The 12757-nt window shown below is 37.0% G+C and overlaps 1 protein-coding gene and 1 long non-coding RNA gene across 5 annotated transcripts in view; one reads left to right on the forward strand and one right to left on the reverse strand.

The window, feature by feature from the left end:
- LOC136345142 (heterogeneous nuclear ribonucleoprotein C-like 1) overlaps window positions 1-12757 on the reverse strand; it is a 142067-nt gene that overhangs the window by 114823 nt on the left and 14487 nt on the right. For 3 of the 4 annotated variants that reach the window (XM_066293178.1, XM_066293177.1, XM_066293176.1), the window contains one exon: window positions 145-225. The exons of the other annotated variant lie outside the window; for it this stretch is intronic. In XM_066293178.1, the coding sequence (XP_066149275.1) occupies window positions 145-184 (40 nt within the window). In that variant the 5' untranslated portion in view covers window positions 185-225. Of the gene's footprint in view, window positions 1-144; window positions 226-12757 lie in introns of those variants that run through there. 4 annotated transcript variants of the gene reach the window in all.
- Window positions 1-12757, forward strand: part of LOC136345146 (uncharacterized) — a 121042-nt gene that overhangs the window by 43423 nt on the left and 64862 nt on the right. The gene's annotated exons all lie outside the window — the stretch shown is intronic.

The raw sequence follows: 12757 nt of genomic DNA on the forward strand, positions 1-12757 counted from the left end.
CGACAAAAACGCAGCGCCGTGTTGCCACGTAGAGGAATTTTTCAAATAAACATAATAATGTTATCTAGATAACTCCTAGTACATGCTTCACGATGTTTGAAGTGTGTTAAGTTATACATAGGAAGAAATTATTTGCATACGGACCTGTTGATAAGGGATTCTCTTTCTCCTGGAAGACGTCCATACTGCACTATCGACAAGCTTAACTGACGGATGAGGCAAACTCTGGAAAGAGCATGACTAGAATGCAAACTATCTACTTCAAAAGTCAAACTTAAAAATAAAAGCCGACATGAAATAACAGCTATTTATCAGCGTTTAATGAAGTAAAAAAAAAGGAAATGCGCTAATCTGCAAGTCATATTGCCGGAGAAACATGTCGTTTAATTTTCTGCTATAAACTTGAGGTATGACACAAAAATTAATAAATAATTTATGAAGCTTTTGGAATCATTTTTACCCTTCTGGTTGAAATAGATTATTTCCGTTTCAGAACAAAGCAGAATGTATTTATAAAAGTAATTAACATAATGTCCGTTGTAACACTTTTTTATTGCTGGAACCAGTGGTGCAGCAAAGGGGTCTCCTATCAAAGCCATTTTCAACCCCTATTCCATTACTGAATTTAAGGGAAACCGTTCGTGCCGAATTTCCCAAGAGTTATTTTTAATTCCTAATAACTCAACCTTATATAGCCATAAGATGACTGAAAAGTGCACCACTGCATTAGACACGTCATAGAGAATTGCACTAGCAGCAAAAACTCACCTACATGAATATTCATGTTCTTAGGAAGGCATTTATAAGGAAGGGAGTTAACAGTAGAATTCTTACATATTTTTGCATATTCTTATTGGAAGCGGCACGAGTATAGTTTTTATAGAGCGTGTCCACGATGATTTATCGTCAGCGTGAACGTTGGTAATTGCATTTTGGCTTTGTACCAGAAGAATTTAATGACTGTTGCAAAACATCGGCGCTGATAAATAAGAAGGGCGGCCCAAAAGTCTAATGAACGGCAACCCTTTTAAGCGGCAATTCTCCCTTCAATTTCCTTGCAAATTGACTTGCGAGCTCAAACGGCCGAGCTGAAATTAATACCGTTCCGCTCTCGGTATCGCCTGGTAACAAAATAAAGTCCCGAAGTCGCCATACAATTTAATTATTCGTGTAAAAGCGATTTTCGTGACTATCATGGAGAAACTTGACGAAGGCGGCTCAGATTTGATTACGGAGCTCAAAATTACTCGGAGGAGATGATATTTTGTACTCTAAAATGAAAAATCACCCAGAGAAAAAAAATCAATATTCGAGACAGAAAGGGAGTTTCTCTCTGTAAATTTTATGTTAATAATCATAATAATGATCACCACCAGGCTCTAATTTCATCTGGGCCTCTGACTCAACAAAATAATTTAGAGCTCTCAAAGGAAGCTCGAAAAATTTTAAGTTCCACAGTTCCTGATTTATCGATATGTTTCTAAATTCCATTAGCCAACATGTCAAAATTTGCTGATTTGACAGCTCAATATTTTAACAACTGACTGCGTAAGAGGGCTTGCAATTCACAGGGTGTCCCAATTAGAGCTGTCATTGAACATTACTCAAAAATGGTACGTTGTATAAAAAAATTTTCAAATAAAAGTTATCCGATGAAGAGAGGGGACGTGTCATGGAAACAGTGCTTTTAGGACAAAACAACAGTTAAGGTCATTTCAAGGACATTTTTTTAATGGCAAACCCATATTTTTTATATCCTTGTAGATCTCCAAAAAATAAAATTTTCTATTTGAACAATTTTTTTATTAAACTTTTTGCTGCAGAGTTATCCTTGATTTTTGTTCAATTTTTGAAATAGTTGAAATTACTGTATCGTTTTTCTAGAAATATTTTGCAATGCATATACTGTTTAAAACTCATTAACCTCCTTCTATCCAATCAAAAAAAAATTCTAGGAAAAGAAAAATTATTTTCACCTTGTTAGATTCTACCTCATGACAGGTCTACAAGAAATCGATGTTATTTTTTCGATAATCGATCTAATTATTTTGTGTGAAGTTATTCAAAAATGAACCTTTTCATTTCAAAATTCAGTCATTGAAATGGATCGTTGCACTTTGCATTTTGAATTAATTGCTGCCTTGTCCAATTACAAAAATCGATTCGGTTTTCGAAATCAGTTCTATGGAGTTGCTGATGTAAAGACATGAGGTAGGAATGGTTTTTATTTACTTTCAAAATTCTGTCGACACTTGTCTTTGATATTCCCGAGTCAGCAGAAATTTGACGACAACTTACATGGGGATCGAGGGCAACAGCTGCAACAACGGCTATTTGATTGCTTTCATGTGTTGCACTTCAGGAGTGATTGCGTTTTTTTTTGTTTCCAACATTTTCGTTTCTTTGAAATTTTTAACGACACCGTTGAAAGTCGTCCAACAGGGAACTTTTTCATCCAGAAATCTTTGAGCAAAAAGTTCTACTGCCCGATTAACATTTCTTCCAGCCTCTCCATAAATAAAAATAATTTCTAATTTTTCATCGAAAATGTAGCGATCCATTTCATTTATTGAATTTTGAAACGAAAAGAATAATTTTTGAATCATTTCGCACAAAATAATTAGATTGATTGTCGAAAAAAGAATATCGATTTCGTGTCGACCTTATAACAAGGTAGACTTTAACAAGAGCAAATTTAAAAAAACATTTTTTTCCATAGAAATTTTTTTTATTAGATAGAATTTTGTTACGAGTTTTAAACAGAACATGCATTGCAACATTTTTTTAGAAAAAGAAATACAATAATTTCGACTATGCCAAAAGTTTGACAAAAGCCAAGTGTAACTGTGCAGTAAAACGTCTAATAAAAAAATTGTTCAAATAAAAAATATTCATTTTTTGGAGATCTACAAGGATCTATAAACAAAATACGGGGTTGCCATTTGAAAAAAAAACAAGTGCCCTTAAAATGACGTTTTAGCTAAAAGTCATTATCTTCATGACATGTCCTTCTCTTTACAGGACACCTTTTATTTTAAGTTTTTTACAGTCAACGTACCGTTTTTGAATAATCTCCAATCATAGCTTTAAATGGGACACTCTGTTGATATTTCTGAGTTGACTGTTTACCAACGCGATCTCACTTTGCTTTACGTGATATGTGAAAATGTTCTAATCGCCAAAGTCAAAGTTTTGACAAATTAGTCGTTCAAGACGGTTTGGGATATACCACTTTGATAAAAAAATAAGGTTAATTTATTTATAAAACGAAAAATCTTTATCTATTTTTTCAAATAAATTTCATCGTCGTCAAAGTACTCCCCGTCCAATGCGATGCACTTATGCCATCGTTTTTTCCAATCCTGGAAACAGTTACAGAAGTCTTTTTCCGGGATCGCCTTCAATACTTCCTTCGATTCGGCTTTTATGTCCTCAATCGAGTCGAAAGTGTCCCTGGAGCGATCTTTTGAACTTGTTGAACAGTCCGAAGTCCAACAGTGCTAAATCAGGCAACTACGGTGGTTCTGGAACGATCTGGGTCAATTTTTTGTCAAAATTTTCTCGAAGAACCGACGCAGTGTGCAATCGTGCATTATGGTTGTACAAAACCTACGAATTGTTTGCTCGTAATTCTGACTACTTGAGGCGAATAGCTTCACACAAACGACGCATAATACACAAATAATATTCCTTGTTAACAGTTTGGCCTGGAGAAGTAGATTTATAATACACAACGCGACGATAATCAAATAAAACTGTCAACATGATCTTAATTTTTGAGCGACTTTGGCATAGATTTTTCGGCCTTGGTTCGCCTTTTTCTACAATATTAGCTCGATTGGTCGGTTGTTTCCGGGTTGTATGAATAGATTCGAGTCTCATGTCCTGGTGGTCAGAAATCAGCGTTTGATAGATTTCGAAGTGACGCTTTTTTTTTCAAAAAATTCAGCGTTTTTGGAATCAATCGAGATTTCACGCGTTCGAGGCACAGGACATCATTGAAAATGGTTAGAGCTGATCCAAATGGTACGCTCGAAGCATCAGCAAGGTCTCTGAATGTCAATTAACGATTTCGGAGCACCTTTCCGGTCTTTTTTAAAGACTTTGTACCATTTGTGAACATTTTGGTGTGACATAGCCGTATCACTAAAGGCCTTCTGTAACATCCTCAACGTTTCCGCGGCTGAATATCCATTGCGCAAACAAAATTTAATTCGAATTCTCTCAATATCGGGCACAGCAAAAATCGAAAATCTCACTGTTGTATGTTTACAAAAACACGTGTGGCTCTGCAGAAATTTAATATATTGACATGGATTTGTGTATAGGCATCAAAGACAGTGCTATCAACCTACAAAAAAAATGTTTTATGATTTTATGCCACCCGCGAATTTTAAATGAAAAAATCACCTTTTTTTCTATCACGGTAATAGATATTTCTGCGGGAGAATATTCCCAAGTTTCAGATTCAGTTGACAAATTATTAACATGTTTCCAATTTCCTGAAAATGTCATAATATTCTGAGCTGCCAGCTCAGAATATTTTGACATCTGGCCACGCCAGAGAGCTAGAAATATAGATATTTCTGAATTCGCAATTTTGCAACACGAACCCATTTTGCTTTATGAGAAATATCAAAATATTCTCATCTTCAAGCTCAAACTTTTAACAGTTCCTCCCTCCGGAGGGCTTGAGACATAAATATTAACGCATTAGAAAATTTGAAAATTCCCGATTCAATTGACAAAATATTGATGTGCTTCCAGCTCCCTGTGACTAATATGTCAAAATATTCTGATTTTTAAGCTCAATATTATGACAATTAGTCGCTCCGGAGAGTTTGGTTTATGGATATCTCACAGGTAGAAAATGTTCTAGTTTCTGCGTCGGTTGACAATTTACCAATGTGGTTCCAATTTCCTGCCGGTAATTTGTCACAGTACTCTGATATAGAGGCCCAAGGTTTTGACAATTAATCGCTTCAGAGAGGCGAATAATTGTCAAATAAATCACGATGCTAAAAGGATAAGGAATACATATTTAGGTATTCCCGGGCAGATAGGACTGGCAAATTTTCGGAATAACTGCAAAAAATATTTCTGGGGGTGTCGACACAGTGGCTGTCTGTTTCGATTCGATATTCTTTCTAGCTTTTTGTGATAAAAAGCTCTGGAATTTTGGTTATTCTGATCTCTCCAAAAGCCGCAGGAAAAAATCTTAGTTTGTGAGCATTTTACGTGAAGCATCATTATCTGACTGTATTTATTTCAACAACCTTTGTAAAATTATAATCATTTTAGGGCCGGAACGTGCACACTCAAACTTTGATTGAGGGCCTCCAACGTTTGTTCCCGTTAGTGCCCATACATCAGCCTTCCATTTCATTAACCAAAGTTAATATAATTAAATTTCAAATTAATAATGGTTCTAAACTATTTCGAACTAACTTGACAAATCTGAAACGTTACATATCAGAGGAAACTGAAGGAGTTTTTGTAGCATTTTAGCCATTGCTCGCAGGCTGTCATTGCAAACAATACAAGATCTGATTCAATAGGCTTTTACGGAACATTCATCATTGCAACCTATAAATGGACCATATGGTCACCAGAAATGCCTGGAATATGACTGTTACTGTAAATCACCATGCTCCAGAATTTTAGCTCGTTATTAGCTGAGACAAGTGATGATTTAATACCTCTATTTGCACTTTAACTATCTGTTAATTCCAGCTCTTGTGATGATATTGAGCTCTGACAAATTTGTGGTTGGCATTATATTTTCTAAATTGGAATATTCGGTTTTCAAACATGAAAAATCCAGTTGGAAAACTTCCTGGCAGTGCAAGTTAAATTACTAGCATTACATTGTGCGAATTGCAAAGCTCCTGATTGATTTAATGGCAGTTTGCAATAAATATTTTGCCACTAGCACAACACGTTAAAGGCTAATGGAATTTTTAATACGCGCATTAAAAGTGCATTTTTCTAAATTGCATTCCGCCACTTTACGATACTCTAAAAATGAATATTTTCCTGGTGAAATATTGCCGCTGCACTTTAGTTTTGAATGATATATTACTGAAATAAATGCAGCAAGTTCGAATTCCAATAGACTTTCTGTCAGTGTAAGCTGGCAGTTAAGACTTAACATGTGTGCAAACCCTAAGGATGAAGCGAACAGGAGTTATGCCTCCCGAAGGGTTCGAGGTTAATTTGCTTGCCACTGATGAAGTCCCTCGGGATGGTAAAAACGTCGTTCTTCCTATGTGCCACGTTATATCGCTTACTTCGAAAATATATCGACTTATCGGCAAATTATGTCGCAAATATCCGGCTCGGGTGGCCCTTAGCGAGAAATTATTGTTTTTCTCTTTAGATTCTATTCCGGATAGGTCCTTGGCAAAAATTTATTAGGGCTGCGTACTTATATTTTCCAGAAATCACGTCTAAGTTATCTCGGAACCCGGAATTTATTGCCGCATCACACAAACGAAGGAAATGAATTTTCGAATTCAGTCCAGGTTAAAAACCATGCAGGGTATTTACCATCATCCTTGCGTGACCAGCAGACATCTACTATCAAGGAAGTTGTACGGTGTAGCTGACGCAATATGCAGATATCCCTATCTACTAAGAAACATCTGACCAGTCATTTTTCATTTACGTCCCGATAAGAGCCGCCTTAAGGCGCGTTTTCTAAGCCATTTCGCTATTGTTGCCTAGATTTATGGGCTTATAAGATAACAAAAACTCTGCTAGAGCGGTTTTTTGGGCACCTGTTCGTAATTTATTGCGGGCCCCACATGTAGTCACTCCAGTAACAGAAAAAATCTGCCAGGAAAGTACATATTGCGTAGCAAATGCGTTAGTTTTAACATCCATGCAAAGTTCGGTGCGTGCTAGAAATCTGACATATTTATGTATTTAAATTTCAGCAAGGCCGCAAAAAAAAACCTCTATCGATTCGAAATTGCATTCGAGTCGAGATTACTCACCTGTTTATTCCATTCAAACGTGTCGTAATTTATACCCAAATAAAAATTCACGAAACGGTTCCTTTGGTCTCAAGCCTTAATCGACCAATAATTTACCTCCAGCTCTTTAAAAAGAAGCTTTTGAAGGTAATTTAATCGATACCGTGCATTGAAGTGAAATATCGACGCAATTAAAGTATGTGCACCCGTGAAATATCAAAGAGTTTTTGAAATTAATGGCAAAGTTAAATTAGCTATTTATATCTTGGCAGTCAATGGAAGGATCGGAGTTCGAGTACTGAGTAAATCTCAATCGTTGATTGAATTTTATGATATTCGAGATATTGCCGATTAACCGGAACTGACTTGAAGGAACAAGACGCTTTAGTTTCTTGCGTCGATCTCGTCAAACACCACTTCGCTACGCCACTGTTCCTTCAGTACGCAAAGTTGCGAATTTCCTAAGCTTCATGTAATATTTAAGCGACTATTCGCCGTGAAATGCAAAGACGTAGAAGATTTATTTGGTTAGTTAGAATTTTCCTAAATATCCTTATATTCAGTAGCCAAAGCGTAGCAATGCATTTTGCGACGTTGCCAAATGTCGCTCAGCTACGCCACTGTTTTCTTATTAAACACGGACAACATTTTACTATCTATACCCCTTATGTTAGATGTTTGAAGACCGAAAAATGCACGGGCATAGAGGGTCTATTTGGTCGACTACAATTTTTCAAAATTTCCCTGAAATTCTCCATTGTTCACCAACTTAGTTTATGACCTCATCAAACGCCATTTTACTGCGCCACTGTTCCTTGATTGAACAAGCTGTAAATTTCGCTATTTATACCCATTAGTCAGGCGACTATTCAGGGTGAATTTCAGAGGCGTAGAACGTCTGATAGCTTGTATTTTTTTTAAGTTTCCTTTTCATTTAGCCACTCTGTAAAAGCACATTTTGTGGCCTCATCAAATGCTACTCCGCTAAGACAGCGATCTTTGGTTAAACAAGTCGAAAATTTCACTATTTCGACCCACTGTTTGCACCCTGCTTACTGTGAAATGCAGTGGCGTAGAAAGATTATTTAGTAGATCATAATGTCTTAAAGTTTTCTTCCATTGTAACCCGAGTTTTATCATTAGCTTCTTGGTCAAAGCCGCTGCAAATGCCGCCAATTATGCCCAGTAGTTGGGCCATTATTAACTGTGAAATCAATGGTGCAGAGGGCAATAATTTCTTTCAAATATTTCAGTGTTTCATGAATTTAATTAGTTCTAACTAACCTGGAAGAGGATTTTCAGGACATTTCGAGGAACTCAAACGCGCTCTAAATGAAAATTTGAGGAGTGGAGTAAGTTTGCAGAGATCAAAAAACATGAAATCATCTTAGAGGCGCTTTTCAGGGGATTTGGAGGTATTAGGTGCACTATCCCTAAAGCCACATTTCTAGGACTACGCTAAGTTTGGATGAGATCACCTTAAAACCTAGATAAACTAGACAAAGACGAAGTCACTGGGAATGAGATTTTCAAAGAAGAAAAAGGATTAAAATTTGAAACTGTTGAATTGCCGTTTCTTCGGAAGTCTTACGTTTCTGTCTCTCTAGAAACTTCCTAGAACCGACCCGATTTCTAAGTAATGAATTTTTCAAGGGCTTATGATTTTTTACCTTTTAAACCAGAATTAGTGTCGTAACTGGCAGGAAGAGAAATATTTTTGATCCTTTGAGAAACTTCCTAAAAGACTAGCACCACTTCCAGGCCTGTCCTCTGTGGCCCGTCTATAACCAATTGACTTAGATTTGACGCCGCAAAATACTGGATGGACTCGTCTTTTAGTTTTCGAAAAGGATTTTCATGGTGACTTATAGTCATTCGGGGGTTTTTACATGAAAATCGAATTAAAATTCATAAATTTAGAATTACTCAGTGGGAAAGCCACACATGCATTATCCAAATTTTAATCAGCTATCGACATAATTTATTCCGCATTAACATAATATTAAACCAGAGATTGGTTTGCTATCTAAAGCGGATCAACTGGGTTTAAAATGTGGCCTGTTGCAGTAGTGGCGCGGCTCCAGTTATCCAGACCTCAAAAACGAGTTATGGCGCCAAAAATTTAATTTAGTTTTATAAATAGAGAAAATTCCATCAACATTGTGTTCCGGAATTAATTGTTGCACGTATCAGGAGGGATTATGGGATTAATCCCGCTCGGAACGCAGTTATTCGAAAATAAAACACGGAAGATTAACCCGGGCTTGTAATTGTCCGCTGCACGACTCTGGATCGTTTTCCCGGGAAAAAAATTCAACTGGAATATACAGAGTCATGTGACCTAGAAGTGGAACGGAACATGTAAAATACAAAATGAATTTAAATGGTGGTGCAAGTGGAACACGTAAACCTGTGGAATCGATTTTTGCATTAATAAAAAGGGCCTCATTTATATGCACATCATTGCGTGTAATAGCAAACCGAAAGGAAGCTCTACAAACATATGCAAAAGTCTAAACCGTAAAGATATCCTATCTTGTCTGACATTATTTACCCTTGTTTATTCACCCTACCTGTCTTCCGATAAGGCTTCTTAAGGAAAGGGTAAAGTTTAAAGTGGATCAGCATGCAAATCGCTGCCAGCTTGTCGTGTAAGCGATATTTTTAGGCTTCGACAGCATGGAAAAAAATAATAAAAGACTCGAAAACGCCATAAAATAGCTTAATGTCATAACGACCTAATTATGGCAAAGGAAAGTGCTAATAAGAAGAATAAAGAGGCGAATTTTTTAAAAGAGACGACACGCAACTGTATGTAAATAGATTGATATATGGTGCCATGCAGGCTAATACGGGGACATTTGCATAGTTATTAGTGAAACGGCAATCAAAAATTTACAATTTAGATTAGGAGACAAAGCGATTAATTACTAATGGTGCTGCAAATAATTAGGTGCCGCAGGATGCAGACACAGTGTCACAAGGAACTGCTGCAGTGACCTCATTTTCATTTTGAATCAAAATATCATTGACAGGCACCAATGAGCCCAGAAAGGATGCTACGTATTAAACTTGAGGGTCACTCTGGCCTCTCGTGAGGGTGTCTGGATCGCTGACCCCAATGGAGAGACCTCAACCACCAAAACGGAAGCCGTTTTATATGGTACTTACACTGGTGCCAGTATACAACGACTTAGGGGGAGTGAGCGCTGCGTTGGTATTTGCCGTTTTGTGCCCCCATTTTTGGTAAATACGACACCAATCCAAGACTGCGAAGTCAGAGGCCGCGAGGTCACGTTATTCGCCCATCTCTGGCGACGAAGTAACGTCTTAGTGATTTTGAGTTATAGAGGCCTTTGGCTCTAAAAATCGACCATTGTTGGCGAAGGAGCACGTTTTGATGACTTTAAGCCCAGGACAAGATGCGGGTCACGCCCCAATTTTTTTAACTAATCCTATTCTCTGCCAATGTTTCTGGGACATCCCGTATAATAAAACATTGAAAACTTTCTTTCGTTGGGCATTAGAATTATTCGCAAATCAGAGAAATGGAAACCTCTTTTCTTTGCTTTTTATTAACCTTCAGACTCGAGCCAAGTGCACCTCTAATTTGAAGTGGAAGAAAATGCAAATTTGATTTTTTTATAGGGGAGACCTAGAGTTATCTGCCTTTACAATAGGGCAATAAAAACTTTATTCCTACGGGCGCCACAAATAAAAAATATCGGAATTATAAAAAACTTCGTTATTTTGCATTTCGGAAACTCTCAAATGCAATCCACTTGCAGCTGTGAATTGAGATCAAAGAGAACATAAGATTAGGTGATTATAGAGCTCACTTAGAGGCATCTCTCCACCCAACAGGATGGTTAAACCTTAACGCTTCCACGTTCTGCGTGTTTTCAAAAATCAGATCAAAATCACTTAATTTTTCACGTTTCAAAGATTTCAGATTTGAAGCTGGCAGAAAGCCAAAAGGAATATAATTCTCCATTGAAAATTTCCCAGGATAAGAAGTAGAAGTTATTGAAGCTGCAGTGAAACAACGGCTTAGAAAAATGTTCGTTGAGGAGAAAATCACTAAAAAAGGGTGTAAGAAAATCGAATCTGAAGAAGTTGCGTTGAGTCCTTCGAATTCCAGTGAACTGTGAATCTGGCTGAAGTCGAAGGAAGTATAAATTTAGCTTCTTATGGAGGAAGATGATCCCCACAAAAGGTTTACGACATTTTTGAAAATGTTTCAAAAAATCAGAGAAGTCAAAGTTTATTCAGTAGCATTTAGCTTGAGCTGGAATAGTATATCAATTTGGCTTTTCGAGTACACACACTTTCATATGAAACGCACCACCTGGTAATGATAACAACTAAGTCTTGCAATGTTGGCAAAATGATGCTTCATAGCAGAGTATCAAATGATCAGAGTTTCGGTAAAAAAAAACAACGTTCATTAATTAAAAAGTTAATAATGAGTAACATCCTCTCGTATAACAATGCAAATATGTTCTCTTTGCAGCATGTTTTGCAACAAATGATTAATATCCTCCTGGGATATTTCATTCCATGCTCCCTCAAGGTGGCGTTTGAGGCCATCTAAGTTGCTAGGAGACCTCGGCGAATTTCGAAAACGGCGACTCATCACGTCCCAGGGATGTTTGATAGGTGATAGGTCCGGTGACCGTGCAGGCCGAGGCAACATTGTCAATTCTGCTTGTTCCACGTACCTTCGAGTAATGTGGGCATTGTGCGGTCTTACATTGTCCTGTTGGAAAATGCCTTTTGATAAACTCTGCATGAGTAGAGTACTAATACTGGCTTCGGGATATTGTTAATGTAGGACATATACATATTTGTGTTTATTGAACGAAATCGAACAAGTTGATGCACAAAGAAAAACCATTAGTGTTCTTTCATTTTTAATGAAACTCTGATCAGTTGACACTCTATTGTGAAACATTGTCTAGCTAAAGTTGCATAACTTAATTATTGTTATTTCTGTGTGGTCAGTTTCACATGAAACTGAGCATATTTGAAAAATCGAAAAATTGAGCATATTTCCCAAAATACTACAGTGAGACCGCACGTGGTGTAATAGTGATTAATAACGCGCTCAATCACACCCTTGAGCATGATTTTCCATACTATTTCTGCAGGAAACACTTTTTCAAATTATACCACTTTCGCTCTGAACGATTCATGTAACTCATCTACTAAAGTGGCATGCGTATCAAAGACCATTAAGTTGTGAAAAATTCATGCAATATGAGCATGAAATTTCCTCTGCCTGATTAGCAACGTTAAGAAAAATTCGTACAAGCTCTGAGCCATAAAAGCATGGCGTGAAATCGTCGAGATTGCATGTGACTACCAACTTTTTATGTAACAAGACGCGACATATTGTAAACAAAACATTTATGATAGGTATTTAGCAGCAGGAGCCATTTCCCTGCATGACAATAAAGTTTTAATGAGATACGAGTGGAGTTTCCGTCCAAAATTTATTTCAGATTTAATTTTTCCCCGCTCTGCATATCCATAAGTCCAGAAATCAAACGACTCTTTTGGAGAGACTTGACTTCCACTATAGAGCAAGTTTAATCAAAACCTATTTGTTGAGCAAACTTGCTTTGTCGCACAAAAATTTTCCGGCCCATTTTAAAAGTTTGTCGATTCGAAAAGTTGCCGGGGATTTTATTTAGTCTTTGCTCATGGTGAAAAAAATGAGTTTTCCAAGTTAGTGACCTATTAAACTTAAATTCGCCATCGTCGCAAATTTTTAAGCA

This window comes from Euwallacea fornicatus, chromosome 18 (assembly GCF_040115645.1).
Source record: "Euwallacea fornicatus isolate EFF26 chromosome 18, ASM4011564v1, whole genome shotgun sequence".
Classification (NCBI taxonomy): Eukaryota; Metazoa; Arthropoda; class Insecta; order Coleoptera; family Curculionidae; genus Euwallacea; species Euwallacea fornicatus.